Raw genomic sequence first — 18,983 nt, 5'->3', positions numbered from 1 at the left:
ACAAATATTTTTCATGAAGGATATATAAAAAGCTACTGACCTTCAATAATTACCTAAATAGTGACTACTTACAGCCCGTTGGGAGTACTCAAATAGAACAGATTTGGTTAATCTTAGCTCACTTTAACAGCTGAAGCAGCATAACCACATACTATATCTGACCACACACTGCCACCAAAGCCACAGCTCATAATTTGTTTTTTAAAATCAAGTGAGCATTTTATTTTAAACCAAAAGCAACGTCATAATAAAGGCACTCAACACATGCAAAATATTGTTGGAAATCTACTTTACTAAAAATTAAACAGACTGCCAAAAAACATAGGAGTGATTGTAACAAAGTCAGTATTACAATCTACAGAACACCAGTATTTTTTATACAACAAAATATAACTTTGAGCAGTATTTTAAAACAGCTTTCCATTTAATAGTAAATTGTGGCAAAAGGTAGGCTTGTGTCACTGCTCATTATCACCTCCTGTTGCTTAGCAACAACTTGACTTGACTATACAACTGCACTACAGATGGGGTAAAGTTGAGCCCTTTGGTATGAAAATCTATGAACAATTTTGCAGACACATTTATTAGCAACAAATTTAAGTAAAGAAAAAGACTTTTCCTTAATGGTTGTTTCCAAGGCCTACACATGTCAGTGTAATTACACAGATATAAAAGCATTAATTTTTCATTACCTGCCTTCCTAATATTTTGTGAAGAATGCACTATTTAGATGCCACATGTAGCATCCCTGTCTCTCAACATCAAACTCTTTTTGTCGTGGGAGTTAAAAACCTCTTCAAAAGAAAACCAATGCAATAGGTGAATTAGAAATGCAAATCAATAAAGCCAACTGAATTCGATTGCATTCCTGCCCCAACCACTGTCATTTATAAATGACTATCTTCATTCCAAGCAGTTATGATGGAGGTGGTAGATGGGTAGATGCAGTTATACGTCCTAGACATCCAGGCATCTTAACTGGACAGTCCATCAACATAATGTAAGTTACTTAAAAACAGAATTTGCCGGTAAACACTCATTAAGTCAGACAGAGTCTGTGGAGAGAGGCACAGGGTTAACATTCTGGGTCCATGGGCTTTAACAAGAGCTACTAAAGATCAAAATGAATGTTGGTGGAATATGTCTCTTACTGCAAGATGTCAGAAACACTTGTAGGAATAGAATATAGCTGCGTTTTTGAACCACACAATTCATACTAACTCTTCCTCTAATTCAAGAATTTTACAGACCAAAATTAGATTATACTGCCAGCTGAAAGACTCCAAGCTCAGGTGGTGGGTAAAATTGATGATTTTCAACTACTGACAAACTGTACATAGATTTAAATTAATTTGATCTATGCCTCAATTAAAATTGATTGAATTACTGTACATCCAGGAATTCAGTTGATTATATAAAGAAAGTTTCAGTAGAAAGTACACATTTAATGAAAGTATTAGACACAGTATAATTTGAAATTAATGTTTAATGCTCCAGTTGGTCAATGCCCTTGGCATGTCATTTTCACTGTGCACAGGTACAGCTGCATTTGTGACTGTATCCAAATCAAAATGTGATGGATCAATACCAAGACGCAGAGGGTTAGATTGCAAGGTTTACTATGTAGGAGTTTGTGAGGTTCCTATTACTTCCTGCTCCTCAATGTCATTCAAAACAACAATTCATTGCTGGCAGATTAAAAAAAAAACCTTTAACCAAAAATCTCTTGCCTTGTTGGAGCATTTATATAACTGAACATCATATATTACTAGCAATAGAATCCCCGCTTTCCCACCCGTTAACCAAAACAGTAACATAAAATCAAAATTAGAAAGATAAACCCTGTGAGAAAATAAAGCACCTTACATTTTAACACAAGGTTAAAGATAATTTTCAGACAAAAAAAAGTTCTGCTCATTTTTACCATTAATTCAAATGCAGGAGGCATCTGAAATTTGATGTAAAGAGCTTTAAATTATAAAGGACACTGCGCACAATTTTCAGTTAGAAAAATTAAAGGCTTGAGACTTGCAACCAAACATGTCAAAGCTCGCAAAAGCCGACAGATGTATAAAAGATGAAACAGCCATATGACAACTTGTTGTCTGACATCCTCAGACCAGAGCCCACTGGTAAACTTGCTCATGGAGTTCATTGCTCTCCACTAAATAACTTGAAACTAATAAACACCAATAAAAACAATCGTGTCTTCCTACATAGTTAATTAGAGCCCTTTTGCAGCTGCTTGGTAAAATCTATGCAGCAATTCCATGGGCTTTGCTACAAGCTTCCTGAATGCCATACTGAAGTCAAAGAACCAGATTGCAACATATGAAAAGTCAACTGCAAAATAGAACCTTAAATGTTTGGTCTGAAGGGATTTCATGTTCAATCCTGTTAGTCAGGCTGCAATTCAAACACAAGTTGATCTGGAGCCCCAGTATGAGAGTCAATATGCACTCGCTGTTGGCTTCACTTCAACAGAAAAAACAAAAGTGGTCAAATGTCCATTGGTCCTTCCAATTATAGCATAACCATTCAACTACAAGGGGAAGTGGATATGCAGACAGAGGTTTTCTTTTAAACATTAACTTTCAACTTCTTCATCATCATCCTGTTCTTGTTTTGCATCCACCTCAGCAGTATCTGAGAACTCGTGCAAAATGACATATTCCCTGCTACTGAAACCAAACTTCAGCACATCCTTTTCTCGGAGTTCATAGTATCGCTGGACTTCAATGCGCTGATTGTTAAGATAGGTGCCATTGGCAGAGCTCAGATCGATGATGTACGGCCTCACCCTCCTTCCAGGAGTACCATCGCTACGCGTGAACTCCACAAGTCTACGAAGAGAAAACAGACAGCATGTTATTCACTGATTGTACTTAAATTCCATTTCAGCTTTATTAAGGGATTTGTATGTTTCCCAAAAAGGGAAGCAAAAATGTGCATACTGGGCAGGATGGTAAAGCTGCTGCCTCAGCTCCAGCACCCCAGATTTATTCTTGACCTCCAGAGCTATCTCTCTGGAATTTGCAAGCTCTTCAAGTAGATATTCTCACCCACAACCCAAATACGTGAGGGTTGGTAACTTAATTGGCCCTACTGTGTGAGTGACTGGCAGAAGGGGAGATGGGAGAGGTGTAGTAGGTGTTAAGGGGAATGGGATTAGTGCAGATGGGTGGATGATGTTCAGAGAATGGGCTCAAGCCCTTTTATATGCCGACGATGACCCCCTAACATAAATAACGAGTTACTAAATATCATGTGTTTTATCTTAGACCCTTAGGAGTGAAGTAGAAAAGATGCCTAGTAAATTCACTAGAGGCACTGTTGCAGTGTAATTAACATTTCAAGCGAATAAATTTTCACTAAACTGAACCATCAACTATTCCTCTCTTTACAAATGCTACCTGATGCTGAGTGTTTCACAGAGTTCTCTTTGTATTTCAGAGATGGTGCCTCCTTACAGTTGCATAGCTGGAGGTGGTAATGGAGACAAGCTCCCACTACCTATTAAATGCTCCCAATGGCGTGTGTCTCAAATAGCCTTTGACAATGAAGTCCAGCTCTTGACCTTCACATGTGGTTTACTTATTAAGCCCAGTGGAACCTTTTCTACTGATAGCTTGCTTCGGGCAGATGGGGCTCGTCAGCCATGTATAGGCAGTCCTATGCTGAGTTCAACGCGGACTGGAAACTCCTGCGATGCTGCTGCTACCAAACTACAGCCGTCTCTGCTGTTCCTTGAGGTTCATCAGATGCACGGAGAGGGAGAGCTTGCTACAACGGGAACAGTATGATCTCCATATCTTACTGCCCAAGCTTGCGTATCTAGTTTGCTAGGACGCAGTATCAATGGTCGACTCTGACTGACAGAGACCTCACTCATTCACTCACAGGTGCAGTGTTATAGATGATATGCAGAGGATATCTAACACAAATTGGCATCAAGATCGGCATAATACTGCAAGCTGAATAGCCCGTCCAATGTTATACTGTTTTAAGTTCTATTTCCAGCAGCTTGTTTTATTGACAATATAAAAGCATTTATAATGAGTGAAAAAAATAAGCAATTTTCTTAAGGGAGATGCCTAACAAAACAAAAGGTTTAGAATTGTGTAATTGTTACTCCAGCTTCCTCACAGCACAAAACAGTTTGGAATCACAATGAAATAGAAACACAGAAAATCTACAGCACAATACAGGTCCTTCAGCCCACAAAGCTAAGCCAAACATATCCTTACCTGAGAAATTACGTAGGGTTACCCATAGCCCTCTATTTGTGAGATCCATATAACTGTCCAGGAGTATCTGAAAGACCCTACCGTATCCACCTCACCACTGTCACCGGCAGTCCATTCCACGCATTCATCACTCTCTGCGTAAAAAAAATTACCCCTGACATCTCCTCTATACCTACTTCCAAGCACCTTAAAACTATGTCCTCTCGTGCTAGCCATTTCAGCCCTGGGAAAAAACCTCTATCTACACGATCAATGCCTCTCATCACCTTATACACTTCTGTCAGGTCACCTCTCATCTTCTGTCACTCCAAGGAGAAAAGGCCAAGTTCACTCAACCTATTCTCATAAGGCATGCTCCCTAACCCAGGCAACATCTTTGTAAATCTCCATAGTAAACCTTTCTATGGTTTCCATATCCTTCTTATAGTGAGGCGACTGGAACAGAGTACAGTAATCCAAGTGGGGTCTGACCAGGGTCCTATATAGCTGCAACATTACCTCTTGGCTCCTAAACTCAATCCTACGATTGACGAAGGCCAATGCACTGTATGCTTTTTTACCCACAGTGTCAACCTGTGCAGCAGCTTTGAGTGTCCTATGGACTCGGACCCCAAGATCCCTCTGATCCTCCACACTGTCAAGAGTCTTACCATTAATACTATATTCTCTCACCATATTTCACCGACCAAAATGAACCACCTCACACATATCTGGGTTGAACTCCATCTGCCACTTCTCAGCCAAGTTTTGCATCCTATCAATGTCCCACTGTAACCTCTGACAGCCCTCCACACTATCCACATCACCTCCAACCTTTGTGTCATCAGCAAATTTGCTAACCTATCCCTCCACTTCTTCATCCAGGTCATTAATAAAAATCACAAAGAGTAGGGGTCCCAGAACAGATCCCTGAGGCACACCACTGGTGACCAACCTCCATGCACAATATGACCCATCTACAACCTCTCTTTGCCTTCTGTGGGCAAGCCAGTTCTGGATCCACAAAGCAATGTCCCCTTGGATCCCATGCCTCCTTACTTTCTCAATAAGCCTTGCATAAGGTACCTTGTCAAATGCCTTGCTGAAATCCATATACACTACATCTACTGCTCTACCTTCATCAATGTGTTTAGTCACATCCTCCAAAAATTTAATCAGGCTCGCAAGGCACGACCTGCCTTTGACAAACCCATGCTGACTAGTCCTAATCATATCATGCCTCTCCAAATGTTCATAAATCCTGCCTGTCAGGATCTTCTCAATCAACTTAACAACCACTGAAGAAAGACTCACTGGTCCATAATTTCCTGGGCTATCTCTACTCCCTTTCTTGAACAATGGAACAACATCCGCAACTCTCCAATCCTCCAGAACCTCTCCCGTCCCCATTGATGATGCAAAGATAATCGCCAGAGGCTCAGCAATCTCCTCCCTCAGCTCCCACAGTAGCCTGGGCTACATCTCGTCCTGTCCCGGTGATTTATCCAACTTGATCCTTTCCAAAAGCTCCTGCACATCCTCTTTTCTTGATACCTACATGCTCAAGCTTTCCATCTGCTTGAAGTCGTCCCTACAATCACCAAGATCCTTTTCCGTAGTGAATACTGAAGTACAGAACTCATTAAGTACCTCTGCCACTTCTCCCGTTCCATACACACTTTTCCACTGTCACACTTGATTGGTCTTATTCTCTCACGTCTTATCTTCTTGCTCTTCACATAACTGTAGAATGTCTTGGGGTTTTCCTTAATCCTGTCCATCAAGGCCTTCTCATGGCCCCTTCTGGCTCTAATTTCTTTCTTAAACTCCTTCCTGCTAGCCTATAATCTTCCAGATCTCTATCATTACTCTGCTTTTTGAACCTTTTGTAAGCTCTTTTCTTGACTAGATTTACAACAGCCTTTGTACACCATGGTTCCTGTACCCTATCATCCTTTCCCTGTCTCATTGGAACATATCTACGCAGAACCCCACGCAAATATCCCTGAACATTTGCCACATTTCTTCCATACGTTTCCCTGAGAACATCTGTTCCCAATTTATGCTTCCAAGCTCCTGCCTGATAGCCTCATAATTCCCTACTCCAATTAAACACTTTCCTAACTTGTCTGTTCCTATCCCCCTCCAATGCTATGGTAAAGGAGATAGAATTGTGATCACTATCTCCAAAATGCTCTCCCACTGAGAGAGCTGACACCTGACCAGGTTCATTTCCCAATACCAGATCAAGTACAGCCTCTCCTCTTGTAGGCTTATCTACATATTGTGTCAAGATACATTCTTGAACACACCAAACAAACTCCACCCCATCTAAACTCCTCGCTCAAGGGACATGCCAATCAATATCTGGGAAACTAAAATCTCCCACCACGACAACCCAGTTATTCTTACATCTTTCTAGAATCTGTCTCCCTATCTGCTCCTCGATGTCCCTCTTACTATTGGGTTGTCTATAAAAAACACCCAGTAGAGTTATTGACCCCTTCCTGTTCCTAACTTCTACCCACAGAGACTCTGTAGACAATCCCTCCATGTCTTCCTCCTTTTCTGCAGCTGTGAGACTATCTCTGATCAACAGAGCCACGCCCCCACCTCTTTTGCCTCCCTCGCTGTCCCTTCTGAGACATCTAAAGCCTGGCACTTGAAGTAACCATTCCTGCCCCTGAGCCACCCAAGTCTCTGTAATGGCCACAACATCATAACTCCAAGTACTGATCCACACTCTAAGCTCGTCCTCTTTGTTCATAATACTCCTTGCATTAAAATAGACATATGTCAAACCATCGGTCTGAGCGCGTCCCTTCTCTATTACCTGCCTATCCTCCCTCCAGCACTGTCTCCAAGCTTTCTCTATTTGTGAGCCAATTGCCTCTTCCTCTGTCTCTTCAGTCTGGTTCCCACCCCACAACAATCCTAGTTTAAACTCTCCCCAATAGCTTTAGCAAACCTCCCTGCCAGGATATTGGTCCCCCGGGATTCAAGTGCAACCTGTTTTTTTTGTACAAGTCACTTCTGTCCCAAAATAGGTCCCAATGATCCAGAAATCTGAATCCCTGCCCCCGCTCCAATCCCTCAGCCACGCATTTATCCTCCATCTCACTCTATTCCTATACTCACTGTCACGTGGCACAGGCAGTAATCCCAAGATGACCATCTTCGTAGTCCTGCTTCTCAACTTACTTCCTAACTCCCTGTACTCTGCTTTCAGGAGCTCCTCCCTTTTCCTGCCTATGTCATTGGTACCAACATGTACCACGACCTCTGGCTGTCCTCCTTCCCACTTCAGGATATCACGGACGTGATCATAAACATCCCAGACCCTGGCACCTGGGAGGCAAACTACCATCCGTTCTTCTTTCCCGCGTCCACAGAATCGCCTGTCTGACCCCTAACTATAGAGTCCCCTATCATTGCTGCCATCCTCTTCCTTTCCCTACCCTTCTGAGCCACTGTTGCTTCCCTCCCAGGTAGCCGTTCCCCACCCCCCAACGGTACTCAAGCAGGAGTACTTATTGTCAAGGGGTACAGCCACAGGGGTGCTCTCTAGCCTCTGATTCTTGCCCAACCCTCTCCTGACTGTTACCCACTTATCTGTCTCCCCAGGCCCCGGTGTGACTATGCATATAGCTCCTCTCTACTCACCTCCTTACTTTCCCCGACCAGATGAAGGTTATCGAGCTGCATCTCCAGTTCCCTAACACGGACCCAAAGGAGCTGCAGCTCAACACACCCCGGACTTCCCACATCTGACAAACAAGCACAGTACACCGGCCTCACACACATTCTTCCTGTCTGTATTCTACACAGTTAACCTACCTCGCCTCAACCCATTATCACCGAAACCCTGTTGAGACAAGGCCTTCCTACTCTGTCTCCCGCTCTATAAATCTGTCTCTAACTTTTAAACTCTTCTCCCTGTTCTCACTGGCTGACATCCACACGTTTGCGCAGTCGTGCCCCGACCAAACCGCTGAAGAAATAAGCGGTTTCAAGAAATAAAGTTGTTCATTATTTTTGCACATTTCAAAGATTGAACCTGGGATGGGTTTGTGCAGATTAAAATCAAAACTGACGGATTATGCTAATCAACCACATCCATACATTAACAGCAACAATTTGCAGCAATGTTAAGAGGGTATTTGAGAAATAAAAATTGGCAAGATGTGAACTTGGAATGAGCAAAACCAACTTCTTATAACCAATGTAAAATTGATCTATCTTAAATGCTTCTTAGCAGTTTAATGTTCTATGACTCCCAAAGGCACTTCCTAATTATCGTTTCCAACTACTTAAAAAAAATTTTCTAAAATAGTGGACACATTTTAAAAGTATACCACTGGATGTAAAGTGTCTTGAATTGTATGTAGAAAATGTAGAATGATATACAAACTCATGCTCTTTCTCCTTCACCACCAGAATCTCTCTGGTGCTTCCACCCTCACTAAAGGAAAACAGGGACATTATGTTTTTCAGAATGCTTGCTAAGTACTTATACAACAGGCATCCTCATTCTTTTTTTTTTGAGTAGTCTTTACCACACAAAGTACTGTCAAGCCAATGATAATAACTATTTATTAATTTCAAAATATCCCATTAAGAATAAGTGGAAAAGAAAAATGTGAAAAATAAACAGAAGCCCCAAGGCAAAAATATGGCCTGACAGACCAAGAAAGAAGTTTCCATTCTCAAAACAGGTATGCTGAACAGAATATGATACAAAAACAAGTCTCTTTTCTTCCCCCATGGTATATCCTTCCAATAATATGGCTATATGACAAAGCAATAAATTAAGTGAATGCTTTAGGATGCCATTAGTTCCAGTGTAATTTTCTGTGAAGCTTGCATACAGTCATTTAAACTAGTGGATGCACTTTTCATTGCTCCTTTATCAGTAACCGCAATTGAGAAATCACTGACCATTTTATGTTACATTTGAAGAGGGAAAGGAAATCCCAGACTTGGAATCAGGCTGAATGACACCAGTAAAAAGCTGAGTGGATGTTGGCCATCTATTATACAATCTTTAATTTTTCTAGCTCCAAAATATTTGAGGCCAGGTTACAATTCATATCCTAACCTTTAAGGTTCTGGAAGTCATAGAGCATGGAAACTACCCAACCAGTCCATGCTAATCAAAATCCCATCCCTATATCCCTCAAAACCCTTTGTGTGTAAATATAGGATAGGTATATATATATATACATACACACACACACACACATACCTGCCCACCTGTTTTTAACTGCTATAATTCAATCACTTCCTCTAGCTCATTCCACATATCTGCCACCCACTGGGTGAAAATGTCCCTCAGATTCCTTTTAAGTCTCTTCCTTTTCACCTTAAACCTATGCCCTTTTTAATTCTTGAACCCCACAGTCCGAGGAGAAAAGACAGTATGCACCGATCCAGCCTCATGATTTTATATACCTCTATAGGATCACCGCTCATGGTCCTACTTTCCATAATAAAGCCCTAGCTTGCTCAACCTCTCTCTATATCTCAGTCCCCAAGGCTATAGCAACATTGTCAAAAATTTTGCCTATATTATCAATTTACCACCAAGTCTGTTATCGAGAAGTGATTTAAGGACAGCAGATTAATCAAATTGAGCTGCTTTAATTCCTTTGAGTGCATGTAAAAGGAGACATCTAAATCTCCTTCTTCCCAATCAGAGAACAACACAAACCTGTACTGTAGCACTGCATGTTGCTTGGAGCAGGAGGGATGATCAAGCGGGATGTCCACTATTCTTCGCTGCCGACCCAAAAGATAGGCACTCTGGCGATGAATGTACATGACTGGGAGAGGCTCGTCGTTCTTGAATGGATAAAGACGCCATCGTTTCCTTGGGACTCGGGACTCTGGCGGTTCGTTGTATTTTATCACCACGCCACGAAAGGTGTTTGTATCTTCCACAAGAGCACCAGATAACTCAAAATTCGGCTCCTCTTTAACCTGCGTAGTATTGCCCCGACCAGCCTGGCTACTGTTCGGTTCAGACTGGGGATTCTCGGCTGTGAGAGTTTTGAAACGATCACGGTTCTGGCGCCGCCTTTCATTGTGCAATTCGCGCTCGGCCTGCTGCTCGTGGAGCTGTTGAACTTCCCTGTCTCGGCCACTAACGCTGTGCTCTGTGCGAGGCCCACCATTCTTTTTGCTGTGGCCCCGCCCACGATCCGACCACTCTCTGCGTCGCTCTCTGTCATCGGCCTTCTTATGTCGGTGCTCTTTCCCTTCGGAGTGGTCTCTGTGACATCTTTCATGGCGCTCCTGTCGCGGATGGTCATGTCTTTCCTAGATACAATCAGAAGATCCAACTTAACCAAGTAAGCACAGCTAGGATTTAAAAGAATTCCAGTTTTCTTTGACAATCTACTTCATGAAACAAATGACCCAAACAGAAAACAATACTGCATACATAATTTTAAATTTGACTTGCATAAGCATCTTATCACCAGAACAAATTAAGAGTTGCCTCCATGCTGAAATTTGGATTTTGAGCAATAAATGTATAATTTTACCTCACACTGGAAGAGTTCAGTCCATAGCATTTGTTTTAGTTTTAAAAAGATCTACCCAATTTGCCTCATTTCCCTCCAGCAAGGGAGATGAGGCTGAGTACAGGGCTACGGTAGGAAACTTTGTCACATGGTGTGAACAGAATTATCTGCAGCTTAATGTGTAAAAGACTAAGGAGCTGGTGTTAGACCTGGGGAGAGCTAAGGCACCGGTGACCCCTATTTCCATCCAGGGGCTCAGTGTGGATATGGTGGAGGATTACAAATACCTGGGGATACGAATTGACAATAAACTGGACTGGTCAAAGAACACTGAGGCTGTGTACAAGAAGGGTCAAAGTCGTCTCTATTTCCTGGGGAGACTGAGGTCCTTTAACATCTGCTGGACAATGCTGAGGATGTTCTATGAGTCTGTGGTGGCCAGTGCAATCATGTTTGCTGTTGTGTGCTGGGGCAGCAGGCTGAGGGTGGCAGACACCAACAGAATCAACAAACTCATTCGTAAGGCCAGTGATGTTGTGGGGATGGAACTGGACTCTCTGACGGTGGTGTCTGAAGAGAGGATGCTATCTAAGTTGCATGCCATCTTGGTCAATGTCTCCCATCCACTACATAATGTACTGGGTGGGCACAGGAGTACATTCAGCCAGAGACTCATTCCACCGAGATGCAGCACAGAGCATCATAGGAAGTCATTCCTGCCTGTGGCCATCAAACTTTACAACTCCTCCCCTGGAGGGTCAGACACCCTGAGCCAATAGGCTGGTCCTGGATTTATTTCATAATTTACTGGCATAATTTACATATCACTATTTAACTATTTATGGTTCTATTACTATTATTTATGGTGCAACTGTAACAAAAACCAATTTCCCCCAGGATCAATAAAGTATGACGATGACTACTATGACTTTCCCTACTTTTTTTTTTAAAAGCACATTTCACCATTGCCCTCCATTTTCAAGCAGTTACTCTGACATCACTGCCAATTTCATTTTCACCACTCTTATATTCTGGATTCCTGCAATGTACCACATCACTATCTTTGTTCTACCTCCAAGTTTTTTTTTTACATTGGTGCAATTTGAGTGATAATTCATAATGCACCCATTCTTGAACTAAAACCAATTTCCTTCCCACTCTCTAACCCTAGCCAGAGAACTACATTCTTGTTACATTTTCCCTGAATTGAATTGGGAGAGTGATGGCTATGAATGCAGACCCTCAACTTCCCAACAACAATTCAACCCCCCTCATTTTCAGTCCCTGCTTCCCCACCCCACTGCCTCCCTCCCAATAACACAATCTTTCCTTCCTCTTCCTCCACTTCCCTCCTTCCCCTCCAGCAGATAAGCCCTCTCCTTCCCTTCACCCACAACAGCTGATCCCCATCTGCTCCTCCTTACCCACCTAGTCAGATGACCGCCCCTCTCTCTTACTCCAACTCTTACCAGATGACCCCCCCCCCCACTCTCGCCGGATGACCCCCTACCACCCTCCACCTCGCAGGTGACCCCCCTACCTCCCTCCACCTCGCAGGTGACCAACTCCCTCCCTCTTACCAGATGACCTCCCTTCCTCCCCCCCTCTCTCCGAAAGGCCCCCCTCCCTCCACCCTCGCCGGCTCTCACCCCACCTCCTTCCTTCCATTTCCCCTTCCTTTCCCGTCACCGGTCGCTCCTTCAGCTCGATGCCGGAAGTCCCTGCTTCCCACCCGGTTCGGCGCTCAGGAATCATGCTGCCCGACCGTACTCACCCGCCTGTACTTCCCCTCAGGCCGCGGGTGTCTCTGTGTGCCGGGGCCGGGCTTCGGCTCCCTCCGGGCCGGGGAGCGGCCTCTCCAGTGTCCGGGCGGAGACAGGCTGCCGCCGGACGAGCCGGAACTCGAGCGGCGCCGTTTGTAGGCCACAGCCTCGCTCTTGATGCGCACCCTGTCGCGGCCGGGACTGTGCGAGGCCCTGCGGCGGCCCCGCGCCTCCATCGGAGCGGCTCCGGCCGACGCTTGATGCCCGGTGAAACGCCCGCCGGCAGAAGCGGGGGAGGAGGGAGGACAGCGCTTCCGGGGCAGAGGTCAGGACTGGAGACAGGGTCCATTCACATCCAGCTGCACTCACCTTCCAGCCAGCCTCTTTCCCCTCCCCAAACCATTTAATTCACACCTCTACCACCCCCCACCCCTATCACTCCTGAAGAAAGCTCTCGGCCGGAACGTTGGCTGTTTGTTCTTCCATAGATGCTGCTTCACTTGCTGAGTTCCTCCAGCATTTCCTGTGTGCTGCTGCACTCATACAGCCTTGTTCTGAGCATTCAAGCAACAAGCACAAAATGCTGGAGGAACTCAGCAGGCCAGGCAGCATCTGTGGGAGGAGAAAGAATAGTCCTTTGCTTCCATCGATGCTGGCCTGCTGAGTTCCTCCAGCATCTTGTATGTGGTGCTTAAATTTCCAGCATTTGCACTTTTGTTTACGGTTGTTCTGGGCATTGAGCACCCCACCCTCCTTGTACCCTGTGATTTCAACAGATTGGATTAAGGCAGCATTCCCCCTCAAAAATGCAATTTATTCTTAATATTTACAAATATAATGTATATTTAAATACCTCCATTGTCAGGCAGAGATAAATATCTACTTGTATATGATTTACTTCGACACTACCACCAGGTTTAAGAACAGTTCTATCCTACTATTTGCTCCCAGTATGATAAGATGGACCCGTGACCTGAAAAACCTCTTTTTTTTTGCACTACCTTACTTTCCATTTTCTATTTATTGTTTATAATTTAAATTTTTAATATTTACTAATTTTTACCATTTTTAATATTTAACATTTGTAATCCAGGGAGCGGGAAGCGCAGAATCAAATATCGCTGTGATGATTGTACATTCTAGTATCAATTGTTTGGCGACAATAAAATGTAAAGTATAAGTAAAATATATCACATTATGTTCTTGTATGTTTGCCTGCTCTGCACTTTCTCTTTAACTGCAACAGTTTTTTGGTATGCTGTCATTGCTTTCTGTTGTACTACCTCAATGCGCAGTTGTAACAGTTGTCCACTGTAGCTCATTCGACAATAATAAAGCAGTATGATTTAATATATCAAAAATGATCAGCAAACAATAACTTAACAATATGATATTGTTTTTTCCTGACACATGTCCTTGCAATGAGCCCTTCAGTGCCACGGCATGGGAATGGGCTTGTCAGCCCACTGCTTTAACACCTAATATCGGGGAGATCTGACAGAATTTTTAAAGATTATGAGAGGCATAGATAGGGGGCAGGCAGCTGGTATCTTTTCTCCAGGGTCGAGATGTCCAATACTAGAAGACATACATTTAAGTAGCGAGGCGACGTTCAAAGGAGATAGGCATGATTACACAGACAATGATGGATGGTGGGAATGCAGTGCCAGCGGTGGGAGTGGAGGCAACCACAATAGAGGCTCATAGATATGCACATGAATATATAGAAAATGTAGAGATATGTACATCGTGCAGGTAGAAGGAATTAGTTCAGTTGGGTGTTTAATTATTAGTTTGGCACAATATAATGGACTAATGGAACTTTTCCAGTGGTTTACCGTTCTATATTCTATGAAACAATCATTGGTACTAATCCCATGCTTAATTCCACTTTTTCTCTCAAACTTACATCAACCTCCCCCTCCCCACCCAAGTTTTGTTCCACCTGCCTACACTGGAGCAATTTGCCAATGAACCTATTGATCAGCAAACTTTTGAAATCACAACCCCAAGCAATCACAGAGAACCTCTAAACTCTACAGAAGCAGCATCTCGTCAGGATCATAACCATGTCCCTGGAGCTGAAAGGCAGCAACAGCAATGATTACTGTAGCGTTATACTGCTCAGATTAAAATCAAGTTTACCATTGCTGACGTGCGTTATGAAATTTGTAGTTTTGCAACAGTACAGTAGAATACATAAAAGTAGTATAAGTTACAATGAGAAATATATTTTAAGAAGTGAAAAGGAGCAAAATTGTTAGGACATGTTCATGGTTCATAGAGATTTCAGAAATCTGTTGGCAGGGAGGTAGAAGCTGCTTTCTGAGGTTCCTGTACCTCCTCCCTGATGGTAGTAATGAGAAGAGGGCATGTCCTGGATACTGAGGGTCTATAACGTTGGCTCCTGTCTTCTTCAGGCACCGTCTTTTGAAGATGTCAAATTGTTTAATCCCAGTATAGGTCTTTGTAAACAATACACAGAATTGAGACAGAAGAATGCTATTCATTACAGAGGCACAAAGATCCTTAGAGAAGAGACTTTGGACAGGGTGCAAAACTTCAGATCAGGATCTAAGTTTTTGTATTTTATCACAGTGCTGAAAGCCTTTTATGGGTCAATAACTCCACATCACAAAAAGAAAAACAATTACAAAAGCAAACAGATCTTTGCTATCTAGTTTACAAAAGAAGTTGTTAAATACCGTCCCAGTGAAAACAAAAACAATCTTGTGTTATAAATTTCGCTACTTCAGATTAGGCCAAAGCATTTTACAGACAATAAAGGTTCTTTAATCTAGCAATTGCAACAGTCATTCTGCAAGGTAACCATGATATATTCTAGTTTAGTAATGTTCATGAAGATGTAAGTATTCTTCAAATTAGTGATAACTTGTTTACAATTTTCTACAGTAGCACAGGATCTTTGTCTTGGCTGGTAGGGACAACAGTGCCTCATCTGAAAAACATCACGTCAAATAATACATACAGTGCTGCCCTGCAGAGCAATTTATCTGTTACAACGCTCTTGATTATGGCGATCAAATGGTACATGTTCCCCCTACTTTTAACAAAGGCAGTTGCTCAGGGAGCATTGAAGAGAGTTGCACCAGAGCTGTATTTTGGCTAGCATGGTGAGTGTTGGTCAATACTGGAAGCATTGCTGGTAGCTCCCTGCTCCATGTTTTGGCAGACTCTCATGATGCTCTCATCCCCAACACACATCCAATACTCTTCAACACACCAAACTCACTGACAATGTTGAAACCTTGAATAGTACTTCTCTCAAACTGAATGCAATTCACTTCGGGAACAATTTGCAGTGGTTAACTGACCTACCGACCAGCAGGTAGGTCTTTGGAATACAAGATGAAACCTGAACACAAGGAGGGAAAGAAGTGTCAACATTACACAGCATCCAAGATCAAGATTGAACAGAGATTGTTGGAGCTGCAATAAGCCCTCCTTATTTCCCATCTCTACATTTGGCAATGTGTCTGGCTCAGACTGACAGAGTTTTTAGCAATAGTTTGTATCACTGGAATAGGCAACCAAAAAATAAATTTTGGTTCATCCCTGGATATTAGATTAGATTAGATTATTAGATTATGAGGACACACAGTTCTCTTTTATTGTCATTTAGTAATACATGCGTTAAGAAATGATACAATATTCCTCCGGTGTGTGAAGCACCTTCAGTTACTCCAAAAGACTGAAGTTTGGTAAAATACTGAAAGGCTTTTATTCGCTGTACAATACAACCTCCACGGTGAGTGTCTGCCCCCGGACTGAGGGGGGAGGGGCAAGGCAAACACCTTTATACAGGATTCTGTGGGAGGAGCCACAGGGGCAGTCAGCAGAGGGGTGTGTCCAGACAGGTAACCGAATTACAACATATATACATGGTTTACCACAGTGCGATATCACAGAAATACAGGACAGACCAAGACTGAAAAACTGACAAAAACCACATAATTATAACATATAGTTACAACAGTGCAAGCAGTACCGTAACTTGATGAAGAACAGGCCATTTAGCACAGTAAAAAGTTCAAAGTCTCTTGAAAGTCCCACATCTCACGCAGACGGGAGAAGGAAGAAAACTCTCCCTGCCATACCCAACCACAGTCCGACTCTGAGTCCTCCGAAAACTTCGAGCTCCGACCAGCCGTCCAACACTGAGCACCATCTCTGCCGAACGCTTCGGCCTCAGCCCTGGCTGCCAGCAGCAGGCAAAGCCGAGGATTTTGGGGCCTTCCCTCCGGAGATTCTCGATCGCACAGTAGCAGCGGCAGCGAACCAGGCATTTCAGAAGTTACTCCAAATGTTCCTCCGTGCTCTCACAGCTGTCTCCATCAAATCAGAATTGTGCACGGCCCCTATTTAACAATACAATATCATTTCACCGGAGAGGCTATGCGCACTGCGTCGCACCACCATCTTCTCCTCCCACCTTTACATACTAGAAGTAGTTGTCCCTTGCCTTGACCCTCTGGGCATTGACTCAAACCCACACTGATCGGCTAAATCTAGTCTAGGCTCAGAGACCAACACAGCTCAAAATTCTTTTAAAAATGTATTAAGACGAAGGAAAAATACCAAGAAAATAACATGAATACAAACACTACAAGAGACTTGTTTTAAGAAATTATCAACACTATGCAAAATCTCACAAACTATTATACACAAACTGTACTGGTCAAAGGACACTGAGGCTGTTTACGAGAAGGGTCAGAGCCGTCTCTATTTCCTGAGGAGACCGAGGTCACTTAACATCTGCCGGACGATGCTGAGGATGTTTTACGAGTCTGTGGTGGCCAGTGCGATCATGTTTGCTGTTGTGTGCTGGGGCAGCAGGCTGAGGGTAGCCGACACCAACAGAATCAACAAACTCATTCGTCAGGCCAGTGATGTTGTGGAGATGGAACTGGACTCTCTGATGGTGGTGTCTGAAAAGAGGATGCTGTCCAAGTTGCACGCCATCTTGGACAATGTCTCCCATCCACTACAGAATGTACTGGTTGGGCACAGGAGTACATTCAGCCAGAGACTCATTCCACCGAGATGCAACACTGAGCGTCATAGGAAGTCATTCCTGCCACTGGCCATGAAACTTTACAACTCCTCCCGTGGAGGGTCAGACACCCTGAGCCAATAGGCTGGTCCTGGACTTATTTCCTGGCATAATTTACATATTACTATTTAATTATTTATGGTTTTATTACTATTTAATTATTTATGGTTTTATTACTATTTAATTATTTATGGTGCAACTGTAACAAAAATCAATTTCCCTCGGGATCAATTAAGTATGACTATGACTGAAATTTGTACCCAATACTTTACACAGATTTTACTCTTAACTTCAATTATGACCAATGTTTATGTGTACTTCTCTCAAACCATGGATGTAACTCAATCCTGTGATGACACAGAGGATTCATTAGAATTTAAGACCATAAGATATAGGAATGAAATTAGGCCATTTGGCCCATCGAGTCTGCTCCACCATTTTATCATGGCTGATCCAATTTTCCTCTCAGCTCCAATCTCCTGCCTTTTCCCCATATCCCTTCATGGACTGACCAATCAAGAATCTCTTGCCTTAAATATACATTAAGACTTGGCCTCCACAGCTGCCTGTGGCAAAGAATTCCACAGATTCAGCACCCTCTGTCTAAAGAAATTCCTCCTCAACTCCACTCTAAAAGGATGCCCTTCTATTCTGAGGCTGTCCTCTGATTTTAGACTCTCTCACCATAGGAAACATCCTCTCTACATACACTCTATCAAAGCCTTCCACAATTCGATTGGGTTTAATGAGGTCACTCCTCATTCTTCTGAATTCTAGTGAATACAGACCCAGAGTCTTCAGACACTCTCCATATGACAAGCCATTTAATCCTGGAATCATTTTCGTGAACGTCCTTTGAACCCTTCTCCAGTTTCAGCACATCCTTTCTAAGATAATGGGTCCAAACCTGCTCACAATATTCCAAGTGAGGCCTCATCAGTACTTTATAAAATTTCAGCATTACATGCTTGCTTTTATATTCTAGTCCTCTTGAAATGAATGTTAACATTGCACTTGCCTTCCTCACCACAGACTCAACCTGCAAATTAACCTTCAGGGAATCCTGCACAAGGACTCTGAAGTCCCTTTACGTCTTAGTGTTTTGTATTTTCTCTCAATTTAGAAAATAGTCAGCTCTTTCATTACTTCTGCCAAATTGCATCACCATACACTTCCCAACACTGTATTCCATCTGCCATTTCTTTGCCCATTCTCCTAATCTGTCTATCCTTCTGTAGCCTCTCTACTTCTTCAAAACTAACTGCCCCTCCAGCTATCTTCATATTGTCTGCAAACTTTGCAACAAAGCCATCAATTCCATCATCCAAATCATTGACATATAACGTAAGAAGAATCAGCCACAACACAGACTCCTGTGGAACACCACTAGTTACTG

The 18,983-nt window shown here is 42.9% G+C and overlaps 1 protein-coding gene across 1 annotated transcript; it reads right to left on the bottom strand.

Annotated features, from left to right (window-relative positions):
* Window positions 1-272: 272 nt before the first annotated feature.
* On the bottom strand, window positions 273-12,882 carry snip1 (Smad nuclear interacting protein). The gene is made up of 3 exons (XM_072247231.1): window positions 12,525-12,882; window positions 9,937-10,544; window positions 273-2,843 (listed from the first exon to the last, which is right to left on the bottom strand). Exons 1-3 carry the CDS (start codon window positions 12,747-12,749, stop codon window positions 2,588-2,590), a joined length of 1,089 nt encoding a protein of 362 aa, XP_072103332.1. The 5' UTR covers window positions 12,750-12,882; the 3' UTR covers window positions 273-2,587.
* Between the last annotated feature and the right edge of the window lie 6,101 nt (window positions 12,883-18,983).

This window comes from Mobula birostris, chromosome 30 (genome assembly GCF_030028105.1).
Source record: "Mobula birostris isolate sMobBir1 chromosome 30, sMobBir1.hap1, whole genome shotgun sequence".
NCBI classification, from domain to species: domain Eukaryota; kingdom Metazoa; phylum Chordata; class Chondrichthyes; order Myliobatiformes; family Myliobatidae; genus Mobula; species Mobula birostris.
The sequence above is the reverse complement of the archived record's forward strand: the minus strand, read 5'-3'. Positions and strand labels throughout refer to the sequence as shown.

Coding starts and splice junctions, on each gene's coding strand:
- snip1 (XM_072247231.1), bottom strand. CDS start 12,749: ATGGAGGCGCGGGGCCGCCGCAGGGCCTCGCACAGTCCCGGCCGCGAC. Junction 10,545..12,524: donor CTGAGGGGAAGTACAGGCGG/GTGAGTACGGTC, acceptor GATTGTATCTAG/GAAAGACATGACCATCCGCG. Junction 2,844..9,936: donor CATGCAGTGCTACAGTACAG/GTTTGTGTTGTT, acceptor TTCTCTTCGTAG/ACTTGTGGAGTTCACGCGTA.